This window comes from Gadus chalcogrammus, chromosome 12, assembly GCF_026213295.1.
Source record: "Gadus chalcogrammus isolate NIFS_2021 chromosome 12, NIFS_Gcha_1.0, whole genome shotgun sequence".
NCBI classification, from domain to species: domain Eukaryota; kingdom Metazoa; phylum Chordata; class Actinopteri; order Gadiformes; family Gadidae; genus Gadus; species Gadus chalcogrammus.
The window spans coordinates 30792785-30816486 of NC_079423.1; the positions used below are offsets into that span (position 1 = coordinate 30792785).

The 23702-nt window shown below is 53.3% G+C and overlaps 1 protein-coding gene across 1 annotated transcript in view; it reads right to left on the bottom strand.

Annotated features, from left to right (window-relative positions):
- Window positions 1–2472: 2472 nt before the first annotated feature.
- dot1l (DOT1-like histone H3K79 methyltransferase) overlaps window positions 2473–23702 on the bottom strand; it is a 31084-nt gene continuing 9854 nt past the window's right edge. The window contains exons 13-28 of the mRNA XM_056604663.1: window positions 23514–23609; window positions 22064–22337; window positions 21687–21800; window positions 21172–21263; window positions 20118–20219; window positions 18948–19085; window positions 18219–18344; window positions 16661–17055; window positions 15249–15351; window positions 14749–14901; window positions 14382–14424; window positions 13212–13864; window positions 12373–12575; window positions 11557–11633; window positions 10461–11219; window positions 2473–7603 (exon numbers count right to left, since the gene is read on the bottom strand). Of these exons, the coding sequence (XP_056460638.1) occupies window positions 7596–7603; window positions 10461–11219; window positions 11557–11633; window positions 12373–12575; window positions 13212–13864; window positions 14382–14424; window positions 14749–14901; window positions 15249–15351; window positions 16661–17055; window positions 18219–18344; window positions 18948–19085; window positions 20118–20219; window positions 21172–21263; window positions 21687–21800; window positions 22064–22337; window positions 23514–23609 (3336 nt within the window). The 3' untranslated portion in view covers window positions 2473–7595. The remainder of the gene's footprint in view (window positions 7604–10460; window positions 11220–11556; window positions 11634–12372; window positions 12576–13211; window positions 13865–14381; window positions 14425–14748; window positions 14902–15248; window positions 15352–16660; window positions 17056–18218; window positions 18345–18947; window positions 19086–20117; window positions 20220–21171; window positions 21264–21686; window positions 21801–22063; window positions 22338–23513; window positions 23610–23702) is intronic.

The following is a 23702-nucleotide window of genomic DNA, read 5'->3' on the forward strand; positions in this document are numbered from 1 at the left end:
GGCGTCCTGTATGTAGGAGGTCTGGAAGGCTCCAAGGTATCCATACGGCACATGACAGCAGTCCCACACAGGTGAAGGAGCAGCGCTACAGAACATACCCGGCCTAAAGCGCTCCGTGTGTGTGTGTGTTTGTGACTCCAGGGGTCGTTGTGGTCCAGTGTTCTTGGCTGGTGGGGAACGGAGGAGGTCGGAGTGATACGACGGAGGAAACGACCAATCAGCGGGAGGGTCGTGTTGAGGCCCAGGACTAAAGAGTGATACGAACCGCCCTAGGGATTTCATTTATGGAGATATGTATTGGTTAGAGCAGAGGCTATGTATGTCATGGAATTAATAGGACCCACTGTATGTCACACTGGTGTTTATTAATATAAGCCATTAAATAGTGCTTTCACATGTGTTTTGTTTGTTTCTGGCTGTTGAAATACAGTTTATATAACCTTTTGTCAAATAAAGATATAATAGACACATGATTGTTAAGCAAAGGGAAGAAAAAAAACGGGCTTTGTTTATTCTGAGTCACAAAATTGTACACAAGTTACAGCCAGAACAAATGTCAATATGTATATAAATGATAAAACGTGAAGACATTTAAAAAACGAATCAAGTACATCAAATATATATCAACGCAATGCCAGGGGCTGTATCAGTAAATACTCGGTATCGGCCGATGCTGAAGCTCAGAAATCGAAAATCGGGAAGGAAAAAATGGAATTGGAAAAAAACATCTGTACGATCTATTTCAGTCAAACCGCGGAGGGGAATAATGTATTCCTTAACCGCCTTTCTTGTAACACCAGCACCAGAGGTGTACAATGCTTCAGTTGCTACAGGCAAGGCGGTTCTTCAACGGCAGCCACATTCTTTGGCAAACATGTTTTCCTTGACGTGGCTGAGGGTGGTCCCGTCATCCATAAGTTCCACCACCCGCAGGGAGTCGTAGGCCACTGGCACGCAGCACACGGAGCTGTCCAGCAAGGCGCCGCTCTGGATCTGGTCAAAGATCACGACGGCGTGGTTGGTCGGGTTGTGCAGGGGGAAGCTACACACCCCGGTGCATTTTTTGATAGAGGCCCTGCAGGGCGACAGCACATACGTTTCCAGTTGCATATAGTGTTCCTGCACCCTACAGATGTTGCTCTCGCTGGCCTGACCGGCTCTGGCGGCTCGCAGGCCTCTCTGGATCTCGTAGGCCTGCGATACCGTCTGTAGGGCTAGCATCAGCAGGAAGGCTCTGTACTGGAGCTCTCCTGGAAGGGGGGGCAAGATAGGATGGAAACCTTAAGTCTACGCAGTGTCAATATCACTCACTCAAAGTCATTGCGGCGAGGTAATCGGAATAAATAGGATCCCGATACAGTAAAAGTATATGTAAGGATTAAGGGTTATTCCACGTATACCAGTTACCAATACCAACAATGACTACATACATCTTTGAGCAATTTCTTTTTGTGTTTTTTGAGAAAACGCGCGGACACCTCGCACTGACCAACGCTGCGGTATGAAGGGTAACCCCTGAAGGCTTCACCTGCTGGTCGCACCTCCCTGGGAAGCGCACTGAGAGCCTTGAGGCGCTCCAGGCTCCGAACGGCCTTCTGCTCCACCGCCACCTCCCCCATCAGCGCCTCCACCTGCTGCTCCAGCGTCCCCAGCTTCCTCCGGAGCTCCTCCAGCAGGTCGGGCGGCAGGGCCAGCTCTCCCCCGCGGCCTAGCCGCCGCACCGAGCGGAGGGGGGCGGGGAAGGAGAAGAAGGTGGGCGAGGAGGAGTTGAGCAGCCCCACCAGGAGCGTCTCGCTGGAGGCCGGCCCCAGGGCCAGGCTGGGCAGGGACTTCAGGGACGGCAGCTGCACCCTCAAGGAGACGGCCTCCCCGGGGGGCAGGGGGAAGACGACGCCCAGGAAGGCCTGGAGCTCCCGCAGGAAGGAGAAGGCGTCCGAGGGCTCCTCTGCCCCTGGGAGGACCAAAGGAAAATGAGTGGTGGACAACGGTTAGAATTTGTAATAAATACACTCTCCTGAAGACACCGGGATGGTGTAGGAACCGTTTCTTTGTCACCCACAGGAAATGGATGGCTGGGACAACATAGCAGAACAACAAAGTTACACACAAATGTCTTTCAACTATAAAAGTCTCTCCAGACTTCCGACTGCTTGTGTGGGCATAATCCGACCTGCAGATGGGGTGTCCACGTCCGTGTCTGGCCTCTGTCCGTCCGCCCCGGGTCTGTCTGGGAGCTGCTCGGGGAGACCCTCCCCACACCTCAGCAGGAGCCACGCCAGGCAGCAGCACGCACGCAGAACGGCCAACATGCTTAATAGATAGACCTGCGACGTGTCTCTGGCTCTGCCTGAGTCCCTTGTTTTTGGGCCAGGCTCAGGGGAAGTCTTCTTTATAAAGACACACACACACACGCCTTCTTATTGAAAAAAGCCCTGTCCTTGGATTGGACGCCAACACCCTGGCGTGTTGCAGACTTCGGCGCTCTACGGTACCGTCTACCCGTTAGAACAGCACATGCTCTCTAGGTTTATCTGCGATAAGAGCAGGGAATAAGGAAGGAGAAAAACATCACAAGAGATGTTGTTGGAGGGACACCGAGCTCTCATCCCTCCAGCTAGCTAGACTCCGCTGAGCGGCGGTGAGAACAGCGTCCAGACCGAGGGATGATGGGAGGAATGGTTACACACCGGCCACACTTTGAAACCGTGTTGACACTTTTCGTGGATCCCACGAAACAGGTTGATTCTATGGCTCAATGGCTAGCTTCATGTAAACTAGGTAACACATAGGTGATTAGTTGGTGACGAGTGAATACGTTTGCCAATGATTCAAATGGGGTCAGGATGAAATAGCATTTTGGTTTTAAAAATAAAAGAATCTTCTATACAACCGTGCATGGACCGACTTTCAGTTAAATTAGGATTTATGAACAATTACACAATTATATGTACAATGTTCAAATAAAACCTTGATCAAATCCTAGTTCATTGGATCCCATTTTTATTATACCATATTGATTGAAGTGCCACAAAGTATCTCATCCACAGTTGCATAGAGAACCTCTCACAGCTGCTCCATTGTGTTCAGTCTACCAAGGCCTCCCGAATCTCAGAGTGGTGGAAGCCAAGAGATAAACTCAAGGCTTTGGCACAGAGTCGCATATATCTTGGGTAACCAATGGCACCCACTGTGTACACATTGCACAGCCCTGATCCGCAATGTGCGAGGAAAAAAATATATGTTACAGGTTTACAATTGGTTTAGAAAAAACAATAATATATCAACATTTACAAGTGTTGAAACGCATGCACACATAAAAATAGCTACCCAAATCAGGGTAATTAGGTTTAGCTATTTCTACACAAGGGATCCAAGTGATCCAATTCCCCAGGCTAGCCATGACTCGACCAAACATGTAATCATTGGTAGGCTCGTTTTTACCGGTTCCTCCCATGCTGTCATCACTTCAGTTAATACCTTCCTGCCTATTTGTCATCAACATGACGAGAAACCGTCAACAGGACCTTGTCATTCCCCCAGACACGGCCCACCCCAAGGAGTGGAGACTGAGACAAGTAATTTATATCAAACCATTTTAATAATAATAATCATAAAAAGCAAAACAAAACATTTCAATTCGTCATTAGAACATCTTAAGATAAAAGCACCAACACCAACTAGCAAGAATATCTCCATGGAAACCCCCAGGGCGTTTTGGAACCTGGGTTTGCCTTTATTGCAGCTCAAGCCTGCCCTCCACTATACACACCTGTAGTAAAACCAACACTTACCCTACGTTAAGGACAGGCCACTATACACAGGTCATCTGTATTAAACCACTGCTCTTCCTACGTTAAGGACAGGCCTGGCCCCACTATACACAGGTCAGGTGTTCTGAAACGACAGCTTCTCCTACGTCAAGGACTGCATCAACTGAATCGCTCCATCTCTAATCCCACACAGAGCTCTGGTCCTAAAGCGAGGCGTTTGGGACAGAAAAGGCCTTGGCTGAAGTGGCCTGATGTACGGGTCAGGGAGAACACGTTGTTTCGTCAAGGAGACGTAGCACGTGAGGTCAAAGGCGCTTTTTTTCGAAGGCCAATCGTCAGGTGACTGTGCGATGCTGGCTGAACGCCGGCTGGAGAGGCGCCAGACAGCCTCTCCACATGACCCCGCGACAGCAGCGTAATGCAGTCGTTTGGTGGGTTGCATTGTAGCATAATTTCAAGCAATCAAGAGTTCTTCCTGAGTGTAACCTTTGGCAGGATTCAAAATAACCAGACACTTGTATTGCTGCAGCGCTCTCTCTCTCGTCACAAAGACGGAGAACAGAGCGGAGGATTTTACGCGCGTCGCGCTCGACCGAAGAGGCACCTCGGCGACAACTCCGCGTCGCTTTGACTCTATATAGGAGGCGACGGCGAACAGGAACAGGGTTAAAAACAAAAGGAGTAAACCAAAAAGGAAAAAGCGCTCACGGCTACCAAAACAAACGTATTCTCTCTCGCACATACATCGCCCCAGCGTTGAGATTGTAGGAAGTTTGAGAGATGGAGCATCGGATAGTCACCAGACAAGCTGGGTTGCGCGTCACCAAACCACGCTCCTTTTGTAGCACACAGAAAACAGGAAAGGAGAACTTTCTCAATAGCTGCATGTTCCTTGTTTTAAGTGAAGGAGAGCACCGCGCTGTCAACACAAGTAGTATTCAAAGTCGATCAGCGTTTTGAGTCAAAACGTAAAACCTTAATACAGAACAACAGAACTCGTATCAAACACCAGGTATAAGAAATATCTGAACAGTGTCAACAAGATCCTACAATTACAAAAGACCTCTCAGTGCTGGGAACTTAAGATCGGCTATGGGTTTTGAAAAATGATTTTTAGTTTTTTTTTCTTTTTCAACTAGAAAAAGAACCCCCTCACAAACACATTGGTGTGTTCACAGATCAACCAAACCCGAGTCTAGAGGAAAGCACTACCAATCAAAAGCTTTGATTATCCTTTGGACCAATCATGACGTCTGTTGCTAAACTGAACGAAAACCTGCTTCCTCTCAACAGACTTCTGTTGGACCCGTTTACTGTTTTCCAACTGACCCTCGGAAATCAGTAACAGGCGTGGGTTCAAAGTACAGGTTCACTATTCAAACCACCGTGATGACGTCACAGACCCGCTGTCACCAGACGTGGCCGCCGTCGAGCGAGGACCGGAAGTGGGCGATGAGGCTGAGGTTTCGTATTGTATGCACCAAAATAAAATTATTATTAAATGATACATTTATTATTTGGAAAAAAAGCACCATTTTCCTCCCGCACAATCTAATATGGTAAAAATAAACATAAAACCCACGTTAAAACGCCTGGCATATTTCAAGATGATTCCACCACTAGATTCTGGTTAAAGGTTGGGTATGGAATTCTCTTTTTTGGCCATTTTTGAAAAGATATTTGAAATCGTTATCATAACCCACTTACAGCCACTGAGTTAGAAGTACTGACATGAAAATTAAACAATCATCTGTGGAACGGGCAGGGCTCGAAAAACTCCAGCCAATGATTTCCAGAACCACCGAGTGGCATTGGACAGTAAGTACGTCAATCAAACGGTCGTACTGCACTCCCCCTCCCCCCGCGCGACCCCATCGTGCACGTACTCAAAGCTCGTGACACAGAGCAAGCTTCTGTTTTTTGTTATCCTGCGGTAGCTACTGGAGCTAGCTAACTAGCTAATGGCTCGCTCTCGCGCATCTGTGTTCGCGCTCGTGCATGATTGCGCGTCCATGTACTTGGAATGGGTGGAGTCAGAGTCAGCGTTGAAGGAGAGCGGGTAGGACCATTTGAGTTATGTATTTTCAAAATCTGCTGGCGTTTCGCAAATCCCATACCCAACCTTTAAAGTCACACCATCGATGGTCAAACTAATGGGTATGTTAAGATGGTTATCTAATTTGGAGTGTACAGCAAATATTACGACCAGCCTTACCATAACTCTTATCTCCAATTCACTTATATATTCATATATGTATCTATATATATATATATTTATATATATATATCCATTATTTTTTTAGAATGACAACAGACAAAAGGAGCCAACAATAACATATGTACAAAACAGTGTGTCGTGTTCATAAACCAAATATCTCGAGAACATAAAAACTATTTCGTGAAACGTGAGGGAATGCCACAGCCTTATACGGGCGTAACGGGACCTGGAGGAAGCTGCTGCAGGCGAGCTTTACCTAACCCTCGTTGTCCAGTCCACAGTCTTGTTAGGGCGAGAGGAGACAGAACAGAGGAAATGCCACTAGTAGGTGGCATTTCAAAACAAAAGTCCCTGTATACAAGCAGCACCAAGTGTACTTATTTGTCTTAACTTACTTTAGATGTTTTCAATATTGAATAAATAAGTTCAGGCACAGTCTGGAGATAGCACCATTGTTTCTTTTTTTCAGACTGTCAAGTAGACACTATTGCATTCTACTTTATCCATCCAATTTAGGATTGATAAAGGGGGGGGGGGGTGGGGGGGAGAAATATACCAAAAAGACTGTCAGCATAAATATAATAATCTAAATTATACACAATTGTACAGTCTAATATTGAATCCCATTCACAGTACAAACACTGTTAGAAAAATAACTTAGAAAATTAAAAAGCCAAACAAAACAAAGTGTGACAACAGTCCAGTAGTACGGTAGTCCTTGTTGCTTTTGGATTCCCAGTGTGAGGATGTGGATGTGTGAGTGTGTGTGTGAGCGTGTTTGTGTGCGCGTGTCTGTGTGCGTGCGCGCGCCTGTGTATGCGTGCATGCCGGTTTGCTGCTCAACTGAACACATGACTAGTTAGAGTCCCAGAATGTTTGGCTAGAGTTGCAGGTTCGGCTCACGTTAGGAGTCCGGAAAGGGTTTTAGTTGGTGTCCGAGTGGATGGGGTCCTCTATTGATGGGCGAAGTCAACATGAGAATTTGTTCCCAAATTCTATCCTCATAGTGAGATGCGATTTCACACACTTTGTGTTTCACTGACCAATCAGGAGCCTGACTTGTGGGGACGAGGCATAACGAGTGGGAGGGGCTTAACAGACGGATCAGTGATGTGATTGGACAATTCTGAAGGCTATCAAGGGACTCCTGGATCCACCTCACGAATAGAAAATATTCTATTCAATTAGAAGAAGAGGATTCATTGATTCTTGAATAATTAAATGCACCATTCAAGCAAAATCAGAGCCATGGGTTAATCATGACAGACAAAAAATAATACCAAACTAGTTCTTAGAGCACCGCAATGTAATGTTACGACAGTTCAATTCCTGTAAGCACCACCAACTACAGACACATCTGTATTCATCTAGACATTAATTTCATCACTTGTAAGCATGATTTATGCTTTGGAAGTCTGGGTGCGTGTCTGAGAATGTGCGTGTTTGCCTGTGTGTGTGTGTGTGTGTGTGAATAGAGTGGTGCAGACGCGTTACATCCCAGTCCGGTGGCCGGTCTCGAGGCGGTGGGTCTGGAGGTGTTCTGAAGCATCGGTAGGTACGGTGAGCGTCCCGGTTGCATAGGTTACGTTGGGTTGAGGTAGTTTTCATCAGTTACCTGCGACGGCACAGGGGGGGGGGGGGGGGGGGGGAGAGACACAGCGTCAGGCCACGAGAACCTGGGGGCCGGCGGCCGCCAAGCCTTTTGAAAACACACCCGGGTCAACGGTTTTAGTCGGGATGGACGCACTCACAAGGAGTAGGAAGCTGAAAAACAATCAATCTGCTAAAGCGGTGGTTTGCTGTGGGAGATGCGAGACAGGTCAGAACTAACATGGGGGTCTGCTTTCAAGCCTCTGCTTTGACCCTTAGATCAATGAACAGGAGGAGGAAGACATGACCGGTCTTATGTACAGTCAGCTTAATGCCTGGTCTTCTGTACAGTGCGGTTTACGACCGGTCTTCTGTACAGTGGGTTTATTGACTGGTCTTATCTACGGCGTGTTTAATGACCGGTTTTATGTAAAGTTAGTTTAATGACAGTGGGTTTGGCATACAACTCGTGGGGGGCTTCTGTTCCTTCTGCAGTCACAATTATCACTCAACATTCATCACCCGATTGTACGGTTCCTTCCTGGTGTGGATATTGCATTTCACTGAGGATTTGTTAAACTAATCTAATCTTGTAATAAAACAAGCACTATGACAACCAATGAGTGTTTAGCACGCTAACTCGAGCCTACTTTTGGCTTGGCTCTAGCTATTGGGCTGTTATCATTGGAAATGAACCAGTTCAATTTATCCATTTCCCAATATGTGCTAAAGTGCCATCTGTCACAAAAGTGTCAACCAATAACTCTACTTTGATATTGAATAGGAACATGGGATTAAAAAATCAATGTTGTTTTACAGAGCAATGATCAAAACCACATTTACATTAGATTTAAAACACAAACCAACCAAAGAGAGGCCAGGCTGTGTACTCTGTACCACTGTGTGCGTGTGCAAGAACTGTCGCCCCATGAAGCGAAGTGCATCGCCAACGCTGCCCTCCGTTCAGAACCCTTCAGACTCACCCTGTTCTGAGGCAGAACCGCGGGGGGGCCAGAGCCAGACTCACTGTCCCTCTTCCTCTGATTGCTCGACAACCACCTGGGCTCCTCCACCCCGCCCCGCCTAAACCCCCCCCCCCCCCCTCCCCCTCGCACCCCCCTCCCCGCCCTATCTGGGTCGGTTGCCGGAGAGCTGCGCGGCACCTTGGGAGCCGGTCACACTCTGAGTCCTCCACGCGCCCGCCCCACCCCCCGCGGAGCTGCTGCTGCTGGCGGGCGGAGGGGGGGGCGGGCGGGGGGGGTAGTGCCCCGAGAAGGGCCGAGCATAGGAAGAGGCGGAGGCGGAGGAGGAGGAGAGGGAGGAGTGGGAGGCTGTGGCAGCGGCGGCGGCGGCGGACACAGAAGCAGGGGGGATGGTGGAGGAGGAGAGGGAGGAGTGAGCTCGCTGGTGCTGCAGGGAGGAGTAGTGGGGGGAGGGGGCGCATGGCGAGGGGGGGCCCGCGAGATGGAGGTGTGGCGCCGAGGAGGCGGGCGCGGGGGCCGCGCAGTGCGGCGGCGGCGGCAGGGAGCCGGCGCCCCCGCCGGGCTTGGAGGGGGGCCCCTGCAGGACCGACTGCGTGCGGCCTTGCTGTGCCTGGGAGGTGGAGCCCGCAGCCAGCCGCGCGGAGCCCGCCGGTGGGGGGGCGGCGGCGTGCTGCTGGGCGGGGGCCGAGGCGGAGGAGGCCAGGCCGAGCAGGGGCCCCAGGCCCCCGGGGACGGGCAGCGTGCTGCCGAACTGATGGGACGACACGGAGGGCACCACGTGGTGAAAGATACCTGCGGAGCACACACAGCGGGGAGCAGGGGGGGAGCGGGGGGAGGAGGGGGAGGAGGAGAGAGAGAGGGGGGAGGGGGGAGAGACAGAGAGGAGGAAGAGAGGGGAGGGGGGGGAGAGAGGGACAGGGAGGAGGAGAGGGGAGGGGGAGAGAGAGAGGAGGAGAGAGAGACAGAGAGGAGGAAGAGAGGGGAGGGGGAGAGAGAGAGGAGGAGAGAGAGGGACAGAGAGGAGGAGAGGGGAGGAGGAGAGGGGAGAGAGAGAGAGAGAGAGACAGAGAGGAGGAGAGGGAAGGGGGGAGAGAGAGAGACAGAGACAGAGACAGAGAGAGAGAGAGAGGGGGGGACAGAGGGAAGCAGGGGCTGAAGCAGGTTTTGCAGAGCAGCAAGCGAGTTGTGCAAGCCCCGGCAGGGCTTGCACAACACCAATCAGCGTTGCCATGGCGACAGCGCTTCACAACAAAAGCTTTTAGCGACGTGACATGTTGCATGCAGATTGGACTGACAGACTCCAGCCGACGCACCCACAGAGAACGTCGACCATCGACTTCAAATACATATTGACGAGTTCCTTTTAGTGTCGAGGTGAGAGACGTTTTCAGTGGGTGGCTCCAACGTGAAGTAAGAAGCAGCGGGGGGGGGGGGGGGGGGGGTTATGCCAAGCAGCGCGAGCGCCAGCCGGGTTGTCAGCCAGCCCGTCCATCAGTCAGTCAATCAGTCAGTCAGCCAGCCCGTCCATCAGTCAGTCAGTCAGCCAGCCCGTCCATCAGTCAGTCAGCCAGCCCGTCCATCAGTCAGTCAGCCAGCCCGTCCATCAGTCAGTCAGTCAGTCAGTCAGTCAGTCAGTCCAGGCCGACACGGGGTCTGGCTGTACCGTCCACGTGGTTCCCATGCCGACCCTTCCCCTCCGCGGCGCCATAGAGCTACGTCCTCAGAGCTCCAACCCTGGACCCCCTAAAGGGTTCTGGGGGTCCTAACCCTGACCCCTAAAGGATCAGGGGGTCCTAACCCTGACCCCTGACCCCTAAAGGGTCATGGGGGTCCTAACCCTGAGCCCTGAGCCCTAAAGGATCAGGGGGTCCTAGGTCCGCTCGGTGCTGCTCCTCTTACCTCCCGCCGCTCCGCCGGCCAGCCCGGCGCTGGAGAAGCCCCCCATGGAGCAGTGGCCGTTGACCAGCCGCGCCCCGCTGTTCACCGTGGGCGCCCCCGTCTGGGCGCCGAACAGCGACTGCAGCACGGTCGGCCCCCCCAGGGAGAACTGGGCCCCCAGGTACTGCCCCCCCGGCCCCGAGGCCGACGAGGCCGCCGCGGGCCCGCCGCCCGCCTTCCCGCTCCGGCCGCCGCCGCCCCCGGCTCCGCCCCCGCTGGCGGCGGCCATGAACAGGTTCTGGCCGGCCAGGCCTCCTCCGCCGCCGCCGCCGCCGCCGCCGCCCTTCAGCTCCCAGTCCCGGGACCCCTTCTGCTTCTGGAAGCTCTGGCGCTGGTCCGCACCGCCGCCGCCGCCACCGCCCTGGGACCCTCCTCCACCTCCCCCGCCCCCTCCCCGGAGCACCACCTCCTGGCTGAGGAAGGGGTTGGAGGAGGAGAAGGTGGCCGCCTCCCCCTCGCTGCCCCTCCGGCCCGGCTGCTGCTGCTTGTGGTCCGAGGAGTCGGGGTCCGGCCCGCGGCAGGGGGCCCCCCCCAGGCCGAAGGGGGAGCCCCCCTGCCTCATGTCGGAGCCCGGGTGCTTGGGGTCGGAGATGGGGGAGAAGGTGGACTTCCACTTGCTGGTGGAGCAGAGGGAGGAGGAGGAGGAGGAAGAGGAGGAGGAGGAGGAGGAGGAGGCGTCGCTGCCGGTGCTGTGGCCACTGCTGCCACCAGACTTCCTTCCTGGGAGGAAGGAGAGGAGGAGGTGAGAGCCATCCCTGTGAGGGGGTGAGTGAGTGAGTGAGTGAGTGAGTGAGTGAGTGAGTGAGTGAGTGAGTGAGTGAGTGAGTGAGTGAGTGAGTGAGTGAGTGAGTGAGTGAGTGAGTGAGGGTTACCTGCGTGGGTGGGTGGGTGAGTGAGTGAGTGAGGGTTACCTGCGTGGGTGGGTGAGTGAGTGAGTGAGGGTTACCTGCGTGGGTGGGTGAGTGAGTGAGTGAGTGAGTGAGTGAGTGAGTGAGTGAGTGAGTGAGTGAGTGAGTGGGTGAGTGAGGGTTCAGGGTTCTCCCGTCTGGACACTGACCTCTCTCTCCTCCCTCTCCGGTCCTGCTGGGACCGTCTCTGCTCTCCAACGATATGGTGGCAATCTTCCTTTCAATTCTTGGGGAAAAAGGAGGAAGATACACTTAAAGGAGCATTTCACCGATGGAGGCATGAATATGTATTGAAATTGGGTCCTATATGTAGTTGAATAATAAAATAAAATTATAATTTGGTGCCGTCTTGACCGAGAAAAGGCAGAAAGTGACTTTTTGGCGCTTGTGGTTTGAAGACAACAACTCCCACAAGTGTTGGGGAGTGATACGGATCTCTCCAGTGTTGGAGATCGATACGGATCTCTCCATTCTCTCCAGAAAATATGGGAATGATGCACGACCATTTAAAAATATGAGTGGGTGTCTAACGATACAAAGCTTAATGGAAATGGGTGAAGTTCCCCTTTAAAGAAACGCACTACAGCATTCACCGGGCAGATCCCATAGCTGGTGTGTGTGCGTGTGCGTGTGTGTGTGTGTGTGTCTTGTCAAGGCCACAGGGCTGCTTTTGTTGTTGCTGCTTGGTGTAATCTGTGCAGGGAGTTGGTGGGCTGAGCAGCAACACATGGTGAGATGGGGCACACCTGAGCAGGCTTGGCTTGGGAGCCTATAAAGCAGCCTTGAGCAGGCTTGGCTTGGGAGCCTATAAAGCAGCCTTGAGCAGGCTTGGCTTGGGAGCCTATAAAGCAGCCTTGAGCAGGCTTGGTATCACACCCTTGAGCCCGGTTGAAGCTCCTTCTGGTCCCACCGGGCAGGGCCCTGGGGGGGGGGGGGGGGAGGGTGGGTCGAGGCCTGCTGCGTACCGTGAGCTGGAGGTGTCGGCGGGGTAGCCCGAGTCGCCGTCGTCGTCCGAGCTGGGGGCCGAGGAGTACGCGCCCGTCCCGTTGGGCTCCAGGGGCCGCTCCCGCTTCAGGACGGGCGGCTGCTCCCGGTCCCCGCCGGCCGGGCTGCCCTGCTCCGGGGACGAGATGGCCGAGATCTCCAGTGGCTGGTTGATGTTGTTCACCTGGTCGACACACACACACACACACACACACACACACACACACACACACACACACACACACACACACACACACACACACACACACACACACACACACACACACACACACACACACACACACACACACACACACACACACACACCCTTTTATCAGGCTCTGCTGGGAGACGATCTTTCGAGGTTTGCAAGTAGGGGCAAGCGCAAACAACGATGTGACCGTGTGTGCGTACGGGACTGTGTGGGTTTCTGTGAATCTCTGTTTGCGTGTGTCTTTGTGTGCGAGTGCATGTTTCTCTGAGTGAGTGTGTCTGTTTCTCTGTGTGTGTGTGTGTTTCTGTCTGCATGTGCGTTTCTGTGTGCGTGTGTGTGTGTTTCTATCTGCATGTGCGTTTCTGTGCGTGTGTCTCTGTCTGCATGGGTGTGTCTGTGTGCATGTGTGTCTCTGTGTGTGTGTGCGTGCGTCTCTGTGTGCGTGTGTGTCTCTGAGCGTTTCAGTGTGCGTGCGTCTGTGTGCGTCTGTGTGTGCGTGTGCGTGTGTCTGCGTCTGTGTCTGGTCTGTGTGTGCGTGTGCCTGCGTGTGTCTGCGTGTGTGTGTGTGTCTGCGCGTGTGCGCGTGGAGGGCTCCCCGTGACCCACCATGGTGTTGATGTTGAGCGGGGAGCCCGACGGGTGACTGCCGGCCCCCAGCCCGTGGAACGACCTCCTCTTGGGGGAGACGCTGGCGGCCAAGGCGGCCCCCGCGGAGCTGCGCTTCCTCCGCCCGCGCTTCCGCCCCTCCTGGGCCCCCGTCCCGTGCAGCGGGGGGGTGGGGGGGTGTGCGTGCTGCTGCTGCTGTTGTTGAACCCCGGGCGACTGATGATGGGAGTGGTGCTGATGGTGATTGTGGTGGTGGTGGTTGTTTCCGTGGCTACCGTGATGACCCTGCTTGCCGGCGTTGTTGTTGCTGTTGTTGTTGCCGTGGTGATGGTGGTGGTGGTGGTGCCGCGCCGCCGCCGCCGCCCCCCCCAGGGACGACGAGGAAGAGGAGGACGAGGACGAGGAGGACGAGGACGAGAAGAAGATGCGGCGGCGGGACTCGCCGTCCTGCGGCTCGGCGTCCGACTCCGCCCCCGGTGGGAGGTCCTCGGGGGGGATCCGGGGGGGCCCGTCGGCGTAGTGGAGCACCCCCCCGCCGGCGGTGGGCGGGCCCGCCGGGCAGGCGTTGGCGTGGGGGTGAGGGGAGGGAGAGGCGCCGTCGTGGTCGTCAGAGTGACAGCCGCCGTTCATCAGCCCTGAGCCAGAACAGAAGCCTGGGGGCAAGAGGTCAAGGGGTCACGGGGTCAGAACAGGTGGAGTCACGCTCACAGCGCGGTGCCGTGGCCAGCCAGGCCGCTGAGGGAGGGTGTGGATGTGAGGCAGACTGAGGGAGGGTGTGGATGTGAGTGGGTGGATGTGAGTGTGGATGTGAGGGAGTGTGTGGGTGAGGGAGTTAGGAAGTGTGGATGTGAGTGGGGGAGTGTGTGGATGTGAGACAGAGTGGGGAGAGTTTAGATGTGAGTGAGAGTGTGGCTTTGAGGAAGTATGTCGCTGGAGGGGGAGTGTGGATGTGAGAGTGTGGATGTGAGGGAGATTTAGGGAGTGTGTGGATGTGAGGCAGTGTGTGGATGTGAGGCAGTGTGTTGCAGTGAGGGAGTGTGTTGCAGTGAGGGAGTGTGCGTCTGTGAGGGAGTGTGTGTCTGTGAGGGAGTGTGTCTGAGGGAGTGCGTGTCTTTTAGGGAGTCCGTCGACGTGTCGGGCTTCGTGAGTGAGCTGTGAGGAGAGTCTTACCGTTGGTCTGTCCCGTCTGAGACACAGGACTGGGAGTATTCCTCTGGAGAGATAAAAACAAGATGCTGGCCTTTTACACAGGAGCTCTGCCTTCGCTGCACTGTTTAGGGAGAGCTGTCTAACATGTCACCCCTGTCTAGGGAGACCCTCTGTCATGTCAAGTTTCCTGCAGTGCACCGCTATTGGACACAGACACTCCAAAACAGAACCTAACACAACACCTAACTACTGCAAAACACCTAACAACCCCCCCCCCCCCCCCCCCCCCCAAAGACCCACTGTTCTGCAACCAAGCCCATTACCAGAGTGTAGGGGAGCCAGCGTGTGAAGGAGCCAGTGTGTGCGTGACGTGTCCGCGTGTACCCACCAGTCTCTCGGCTCGGCTGGGCAGCACCACACTGGCCAGCGGGATGCTGACTGGCAGCTTACTGGGATGGACGGTGCTCAGGGGGATACTGATGGGCAGGCTCTTTATGGGGGGGTCCCCGCCCAGCCCAGACGGACTCTTCTCCTTCCCACCCTAGACACACACCCAGGGAGTGAGGGGTAAGGGGGGGGGGGGGGAGAGGAGAGGGAGGGACATGGGCCGACAGGGAGAGGAGAGAGAGGGGGAGACAGGGAGTGAGGGGGGAGAGGAGAAAGAGGGATAGACAGGAGGGGTAGGGTTTGGGGGGGGGGAGAGGGGGACATGGACAGACAGGGAGTCAGCGGGGGAGAGGAGAGAGGAGGACAGGGACAGACAGGGTCCCGGAGTGAGTCTCTCTGTATAACGACAGAAGTCACCGGGAGGGCGGAGACGCAGGCGTGGCCTGTAGGCCAAGTCGAGAGAGATCCACAAGAGAGCGTGCGAAGAAGGCGTGTCCTCACCCTGTCGGAGGCCTTGGGGGTGCCGTTGTGGCCGTCGGAGGAGCTGGGAGAGGGACAGTTGAGCTTTGCCCCCAGGGGTGACATCACACCACACTGTTCCCCCCTGACACACACACACACAAACAGCAGGGCAAACCGGTTAACCGCCAGCAAGCGCCCTCCTTATCTGCTGCTCAAAAGACGCCGTTGACCTTATTTTGACTTGACTACAAATCATCAACAAGAAATACGTGTTATGTGGGACAGCAGAGAAGAAAAAGAAAAATTAGTGCTTACATTCTTTGTTGGGAATGTGTGTTCGCAGAAAAGATTAAGGTTTGGCCGCCTCAATGTGCAAAGTTAAGGGAAGGGAATGTTTACGACCCATGAACACATTCTTCGCCAAACAGGATAACATGCCGCGACAAGCTTTTTTAAACTGACCACAATTCCCCAAGAACATTCTCAAGCAGTCGCAGCTCGGCTATCAATAACCGTAGTTCTGCGGGTCCAACACTTTATATATTGAGGATTTACAACGGTAGTTTAACAGACTGTGTGCTTGTGTATTAAACCCCACTGCTGCCCCTCAGAGCCAGTGGGCTGAGCTGCTCTAGAGGTGTTCTAACCAAGGGTCCAGGTTCATATCAGGGGGAGATAAGGGCTTTGGCCTCGAAAGATGAGAGGCCTGATAAGATTTGGGACAGGCGTCCATTTTTTTTAAGCCATTTTTTAGGATAGATATGCAACCATGGTTTATTTTGTCCATATTCTGCATAATTCTTCAGGAGTTGTTTTTTGTTAACAAGGTTGGTACCCTCATAGGTTTATGGGTCATTAATGCGGTGGTATTTATTTGACTAATTGGTATTATATTGTTGCCGTAGAATACTTTGAGTTTATCTTCTGTTATGAATATATTACCATGATTGTAAGCACTATGTGCTACAGCTTAGATAAAAGTAATGATGATAAAAGTAACGATAAGTTTCCCAGAAACTGTTATCAGCGATTTGAAATTATAGGGCTCCATAAAATACAAGAAAACAAAACAAAAGATAATATTTTGAAAAAAAAAGTCATCACATGCAAATTTAAGTTATTTCAAACTTGGACTTTTTTTAATTTTATAATATAGAACAAAGTCGTAAAATACATCGTTTCACATTCTTGACAATACAATCACTTCTATTTAAACCCTGAACTTTTGGATTGACTTTCTCCTGAAAACCAATCAACGGACCACAACGGTCTTAACCCCGCCCCCAACCCCGCCCCCAGCCCCGCCCCTAATCAATCAGTGCGATGCAGGACGAGCAGAGACAGCGGGCTCTTAGCCCCGCCCCTAGCTCCGCCCCTAGCCCCGCCCCCAGCCCCATCACTCAGTGAGGAGCAGGACTAGCGGAGACAGCGTGGTTGGGTCGCCAACCAACCTGTGAGTGGCCAGCGCCATGCCGCGCAGCTGCAGCGACGTGTCCTGGTTGAGGTGGCGCCGCAGGGCGATCTTGGCCGGGGAGAAGCGGGTGTAGTCGGGCAGGGCGTGGCAGACCCCCAGGTGGCGCGCGGCCCGCCCGTTGGGGGCGGTCTCGTGCTCCATGGCGATGGCGGGCAGGTAGCGCGTGAGCAGGTCCCCCTTGGCGCCGTTGACCTCGGCGCCCAGGCCGTTGTGGGCGGGGCCCGAGGACAGCAGCATCTTGGAGGGGTCCCCATCCAGGCCCTGCCGCGGGTCCAGGCCCTTCCGGTAGGGGGAGCCGTCGCACGGCCCGTACGACTTCAGCTGGAGGAGCTCCTGCTGCCGCTGGCTCTTCTCCAGCTCCACGATGCTGATCTGTGAACAGCAGGGGGCGCCGTTACGCAAGGCAGTGAACACCAGGGGGCGCCGTTACACCAGGAGAACACCAGGGGGCGCCGGTACACCAGGAGAACACCAGGGGGCGTCGTTACACCAGGAAAACACCAGGGGGCGCCATTGCACAAGGAGAACACCAGGGGGCGCCATTGCACAAGGAGAACACCAGCTGAACATCAGGGGAAGCCGTTACACAGGGTGACCACCAGGGGGCATCTTTACGAAAGGCTAACACCAGGGAGAGCCGTTTCACAAGGAGAAGGTGTTGAAATGAAACCCTTCTGTTGCCAATGAAATGATCCCAAGTCACCTCGCGGAACAACGCTTTTTATGACCCAGCTACGAGAGTCCATAAACATTTGTTGTACCTATTTAACCCTGTGTGAGTAGAGGAGGTTGTAGTATAGATGGTGGAGATATGGATCTCTGGAAGGTAATCTGGGTCCAGGGGTCTACTGTTATGACACCACTACGGGGAGTCGGCACCGAACCGGAAAAAAGGGAGTGCGAGGGGCGGAGTCACACCTGGTTTCCCGCTCCGTTCTGGCGCTGCTCTACAGATTATTTCATCAGCGCGATTGAATGAAGGGTTCATTCAAATCCATCCATTTCTCAGTCTCTGTGTTCCGGAGAAACCCTCTTTCCTTTTGCGCTGCCTGAGTTTGTGTTGGCTGTTTTACAGCCAACACAAAACTACGTGTTTACGGCCAATCACGCGCTTACAGCGCCCCGCCACCTGCAACGTGATTGGTCGAAACCCAAATCAGCCAGATTTGAGCTGAGACTTAAAAGCTCCCCCGTCATACCGCCAGGTGGGAGTGTGATAGGCCATTACAAGCCGTTTTGAAAATCTGCCTCTTCCTGTGTTTTGGTGACATCACAAGTGGGCGTGTCCACCTAGATGTGCGTTCGATAGATCAGTCTACCAGCCTACCCAGTGGACTGTAGCAAACGCTGCTCATCTATCCAACACACGTCTAGGTGGACACGCACACTTGTGATGTCAGAAGACGCAGATTGCCTGTAACAGCTAATCACACCTGGTGGTATAATATGGGACCTTTAACCTTCAGTCAGCCTTCTGAGGCTGTGGGGGGGGGAGCCCCCTCTCTCCGGGGGTGTGAGGGTGCTGGTGTCCGTACCTGCAGCTCCAGGCAGTGCCTCTGCTTCTCCGAGATCTGCCTCCGCAGTGCCTGCTTCTCCTTCAGCAGGCTCTCCAGGCACAGAGAGCCCCAGTCCAAACGCAGCTCCTCACAACGAGCCTTCAGCTGGGACACACACACACACACACACACACACACACACACACACACACACACACACACACACACACACACACACACACACACACACACACACACACACACACACACACACACACACACACACACACACACCTTTAATTTCACATGTTTGATAATGGTTCTTACTGTAACTCTAATACTTAAACAATAACAATTCAGAAAGAGGAAAAAATGCTATGAACTCAACCATTTAAAAAAAAGAATAATGTATTTGCTGGTTGAATCCATTAGTGCTTGAAACAACAGGTTAAACCCTTCTTTTGATCTTTTACTGGTTTGAATGATTGTCTGTGTCGTTGTCTTTTATGTACTGTATGTACTATTCGTGTATTGTCATATTTTAACCTGTGTGGCACTAAGACAGATTTCAATCAACTGTGTTGTCATGGCAATAAAGTTCTCCATCCATCTATCTATCTATACCCTGAAAATTCTTTAAGCATTGATCTACAAAACGCCCCAACCCCGTTGTGTGTTCCCTAGGCCTGGGGGGGGGGCCTACAGTCCGCGGGGACGTGTCAGAGATGGACCCTGATACCCGCTGGGGGGGGGGGGGGGGGGTCTCACCAGCAGCAGGCTGTGGTCCCGTAGCTCAGACATCTCCCTCTCCAGCTGCTTGGTCTGCTCCTTCAGCTGCCGGTTGTGGGCAGAGATCTCCTTCTGCGCCTGCAGGAGGTCCTCCACCGTCAGAGCCTTCACCCCCAGCTGGGCCCAGACAGAGACAGACACAGAGGTTGGGTGTTCTGCGTCAACGACACGGGTCAACGAGGATCTGGGCACAATACAACATCGGCCCCTAATTTAACTTCACCGTTTGACCGTGTTGTGTGTTGATGTTGATGTTGTGTTGTGATGTTCGTGTTGTGCGTCGATGGACGTGTTGATGGACGTGTTGTGCGTTGATGGACGTGTTGTGCGTTGATGGACGTGTTGTGTGATGATGGACGTGTTGTGTGTTGATGGACGTGTTGTGTGATGATGGACGTGTTGTGTGTTGATGGACGTGTTGTGTGTTGATGGACGTGTTGTGTGTTGATGGACGTGTTGTGCGTTGATGGACGTGTTGTGTGTTGATGGACGTGTTGTGCGTTGATGGACGTGTTGTGTGTTGATGGACGTGTTGTGTGTTGATGGACGTGTTGTGTGTTGATGGACGTGTTGTGTGTCGATGGACGTGTTGTGCGTCGATGGACGTGTTGTGTGTTGATGGACGTGTTGTGTGTTGATGGACGTGTTGTGTGTCGATGGACGTGTTGTGCGTCGATGGACGTGTTGTGTGTTGATGGACGTGTTGTGTGTTGATGGACGTGTTGTGTGTCGATGGACGTGTTGTGCGTCGATGGACGTGTTGTGCGTTGATGGACGTGTTGTGCGTGTTGTGAGTCGATGTGCGTGTTGTGTATTGATGTGCGTGTTGCTATGCTGTGTCTTCACACACACACACACACACACACACACACACACACACACACACACACACACACACACACACACACACACACACACACACACACACACACACACAGAATACACAGCAGGCTATAATCCTTGAAGGTAACATTTTCAAAATTCCCCACGCCTAAACTGCCCCGGTCGGTCTGTTGCCACGGCAACACATCATCCGCCCGACAGACGGTACACGAGGAGTGCGACACCCACGGGCATCGCCACGGCGACCATAAAGCCGGCTTAACGTCAGCGGCTGGCTGTGAAAGGGACTCCGGAGCGCTGTCTCACCTCGTCCAGCTTGGTCTGGAACAGCCGTTTGATCTTCTCCCGGTGGGACTCGCACACGGAGTGGAGATTCTCCGCCTGTCCTGAGAGCTCACGCTGCTTCAGCTGCAGGGAGGGGGGCAGAGGAGGCAGTGTTGGCATTCAAGGATTCAAGGAGCTGAATGGTCATTAAAATTACAATCAGGGCATTTAGCAGACGCTTTTATCCAAAGCGACTTACATCGGTTGATACACACATTGACACACCGACGGCAGAGTCAACCATGCAAGGCGACAGCCAGCTCGTCAGGAGCAGTTAGGGTTAAGTGTCTTGCTCAGGGACACATCAACACTCAGCTAGGAGCTGAGTCCTAGCCGTCTTGTAACCTTTTGGTTACAAGACAACCGCTCTACCGCCTGAGCTAAGCCGACACGTCAACACACAACGAAATGCAGTTTGGCACTCTCTAGCAGCAGTTAGTGTTTCAATGTCTAAATAACACAAAACACGAAAAGACACAATAAGACAATGACGAATAAGACAATGACACACAAATTCACACGGTGAAGAGATGGAGGAGAACCGGGTGTTAGAGGAGGACCCCGATGGGCAGACAGACAGGCAGATCATAGATTCGATCTTCTTAATTTTATTGTATGATTTTTTTTAATCTTCCAGTTATGTTTCTTAGCTCCGTTATAAGATTCAGAAAAGAGAAATGAGATGGCATCTCATGATTTATTTCAGTTGGTCTACATTTCCTTCTGCATTCCACCTCACACTATGTATTTTTTTATTTTTCTGCTCCTTCTGCTATTTTTAAAGCACTTTTTAAATATTGCACTACTGGTCAGATGGTAAACTGCATTTCGTTGTACTGGTTGTCCTTACTTGTGCAATGACAAGTTGAATCTAATCTAATCCAACTATTGGTTTAACAAGGACTCTATACCGTGCTTAATGCTAACAGAACTAAACAGATATAGGCTCCGATGTGGCCGCCTCACGGGCTGATTATGAATCAGCCCGTGAGGCGGCCGAGGTCAGGCCTGAGGCGGTGGGACCCGAACCCTTCACCTTCTCCTGCTCCAGCAGCTGCTGCAGGTTGGACCGGTACTGCGGCGTCTTCATGTAGCCCATGAACTGCAGGTACTGGACCTTGATGTTGTCTGAGGAGACGGAGACAAACGCATCAGAAGGAGGTGGAGGTGGAGGAGGAGGAGGAGGAGGACGACGGTACAGACCACCCCCCCCTACCGGGAGACGGCGTTATGATGCAGTGGGACTGGCAGAGATCAAAGCGGCAGTCGACTTTTAAAACGTCAATGAGGAAGAAAATACAATAGGCCTCAAATCTAAAGAGTAAACATTGACGATTTAAAAAAGGGCTGACAATGCACGTCTGCAACCCAAAAGACAATCTAACAGACAAACATGAGAACCGATTCTAATGTCACGTCACTGAGACAAGCTTCCGTTGACTGTTTGGGTTCGCAGTAGACGTCTAAACATAGTAAAGCGGTGTGGGGTCCGGGTGTTGGTGTGGTATTGGTTGGGGGTTGGGGGTCGGGGGGGGTAGAGTGAGCGCTAACCCAGTAGATGCTGCAGGCCTGGAGGAGTGGGGCTCATCAGCAGCTGGCTAGAGGCGTAGTGCTGCACCTTGGGAGGTAGCTGGTAGTAGGGAGTCTGAGGAGACCGGTACGCATCTGGAGACACAACAACGCACACACACACACACACACAAAACACATGTTCAAATAAAGGCAGCAACATCACACCCGCTGCAATGAGCCCAACACCCGTGTGTGGAGATGTGAAGTCAGGGTGTAGAACAGGTGGGAGACGCCAGTAAGGAGACGACCATGGGAAAGTAATTACATTGGAAAGCAAGGCCGAGTGTTTGGCCGTGTGTGTGTGTGTGCTTGTGTGTGTCTGTGCGTGTGCGTTTGTGTGTGTGTGTGGAGCCGACCCTGAGGGGGTGCCGCGGAGAGGGTCTTGGCGTGCAGCAGGTCCAGTGCGCTCTGGCCCTTTTTGTTGTTCTTGCGCTCCGCCACCACCACCGCCGCCGCCGCCACCGCCGCCGCCGCCACCACCGCCGCCGCCGCCTTCTTGGGCCGCCCGCGCTTCTTGTTGTTCAGCTTGCGGCCCTTGGAGAGCAGCCGGGCCCGCCGCGGCTTGGGCGACGCCTTCAGTGCCACCGGGCTAGGCTCCTCCTCCTCACCGCAGGAATCCTGCTGTAGCACCTAGTCGAACACGTGTGTGTGTGTGTGTGTGCGTGTGAGCGTTTGTGTGGTTGCGTGAGTGTGCGTGGGTTTTGTTTGTTGGTGTGTGTGTGTGCGTGAGTAGGGATGTTGGCGTTCGTTTGTGCGTGGGAGGGTTTGAGTGTGAGCGCGCGCGTGTTTACGGATGCGAGTGCGTGCGTGTGAGTGTTTGCATGTTAGTTAGTGTGTGCGTGAGTGTGTGTGTGTGTGTGTGTGTGTGAGCATGAGTGTGAGTGTGTGTGTGCGTATGTGTGCATGCAAAACAAGTTGGCAGTCAGCATACAGGTAAGGTGAGGCAGGGCGATGCACCGACCGGTTCAGGGTTGGGGGAGCTCGCACCATCTGGTTGGAGTTAAAGTCGCAATGTCTAAGATCAGGGCCACTCCCGGCTTGCGGAATTTATAAAAATGGTTTTGCACTGGCTCGGGCGATCCAGTATAGCTCGGCTGGCCGGGTGGCGTCAGCGGGAAGGGATTAGGGACTGTCATTAGTATGAGTCTTACAAGTACAAGCTGGCCAGCATTTTCGATTTTTTATAATAGATCAATTATAGGGTGCGACTTGATTGAAAATCACTATAGATCAGAGTTGACTACCGGGTCATTTAAAAAAATAAAGGTAGAAGCTAGTTGAAGCGTTAAAAATTGCGTCTTCAAGGGGCCAGGGAAACGGCGCACAGCCTGCCATGAGCCTCGTCTCTAGTAGCCGCGTGTGAGCTGGCGTGAACCAGTCGCGGCGTAATCACGTCCCTCGCGCACGGCTCTTATGCCGTTTACGATGTGCTGCCGCCGACCTTTTTGCGGCTCCGTCCGCGAGCAGGGTCCGTAAACCGCCGTCCGAAGTAACCGTACGGCAGGAGAGCCGCTCTGACGGCCGAGCCGTGCGTGGGCCTGCAGTGCCGCGGTTAATCACGGTGAGCGTAAGCTACGCGGAAGTTAAACCCCGCTCTAGAACTGTACTTCAGCGATAACGCAATAGAGGACGCATTTCATATCGGCTTATGTTTTGCTAATTTTAAAACAAATGTTGATTATTTTATCGGACAGCACACACGATTTCGGCCCCAACAAAGGCATATTGTTGTGGATGTTTGTCCGTGTTCTTGGGCGGGGGGGGGGGGGGGAGCCGGCCTACCGGGGGATGCTGCTCTGTCCGTACCTTGGTCGGCTCTTTGGGCTTGGTGGGTGTAGTGCTGTTGCTCTTGCTGTCCTTGCTGTCCTTCTGCTGCCGCCGCCGCACAATCTCCTGCTCCTCCTGAAACACACGCGGAGCGCTGCTGTCAAGGGCCGGTCCCCGGGGTCCTGAACACCCTCTGAAGGGAGAACTCTCCCCCCCAAAGGGAGTTCT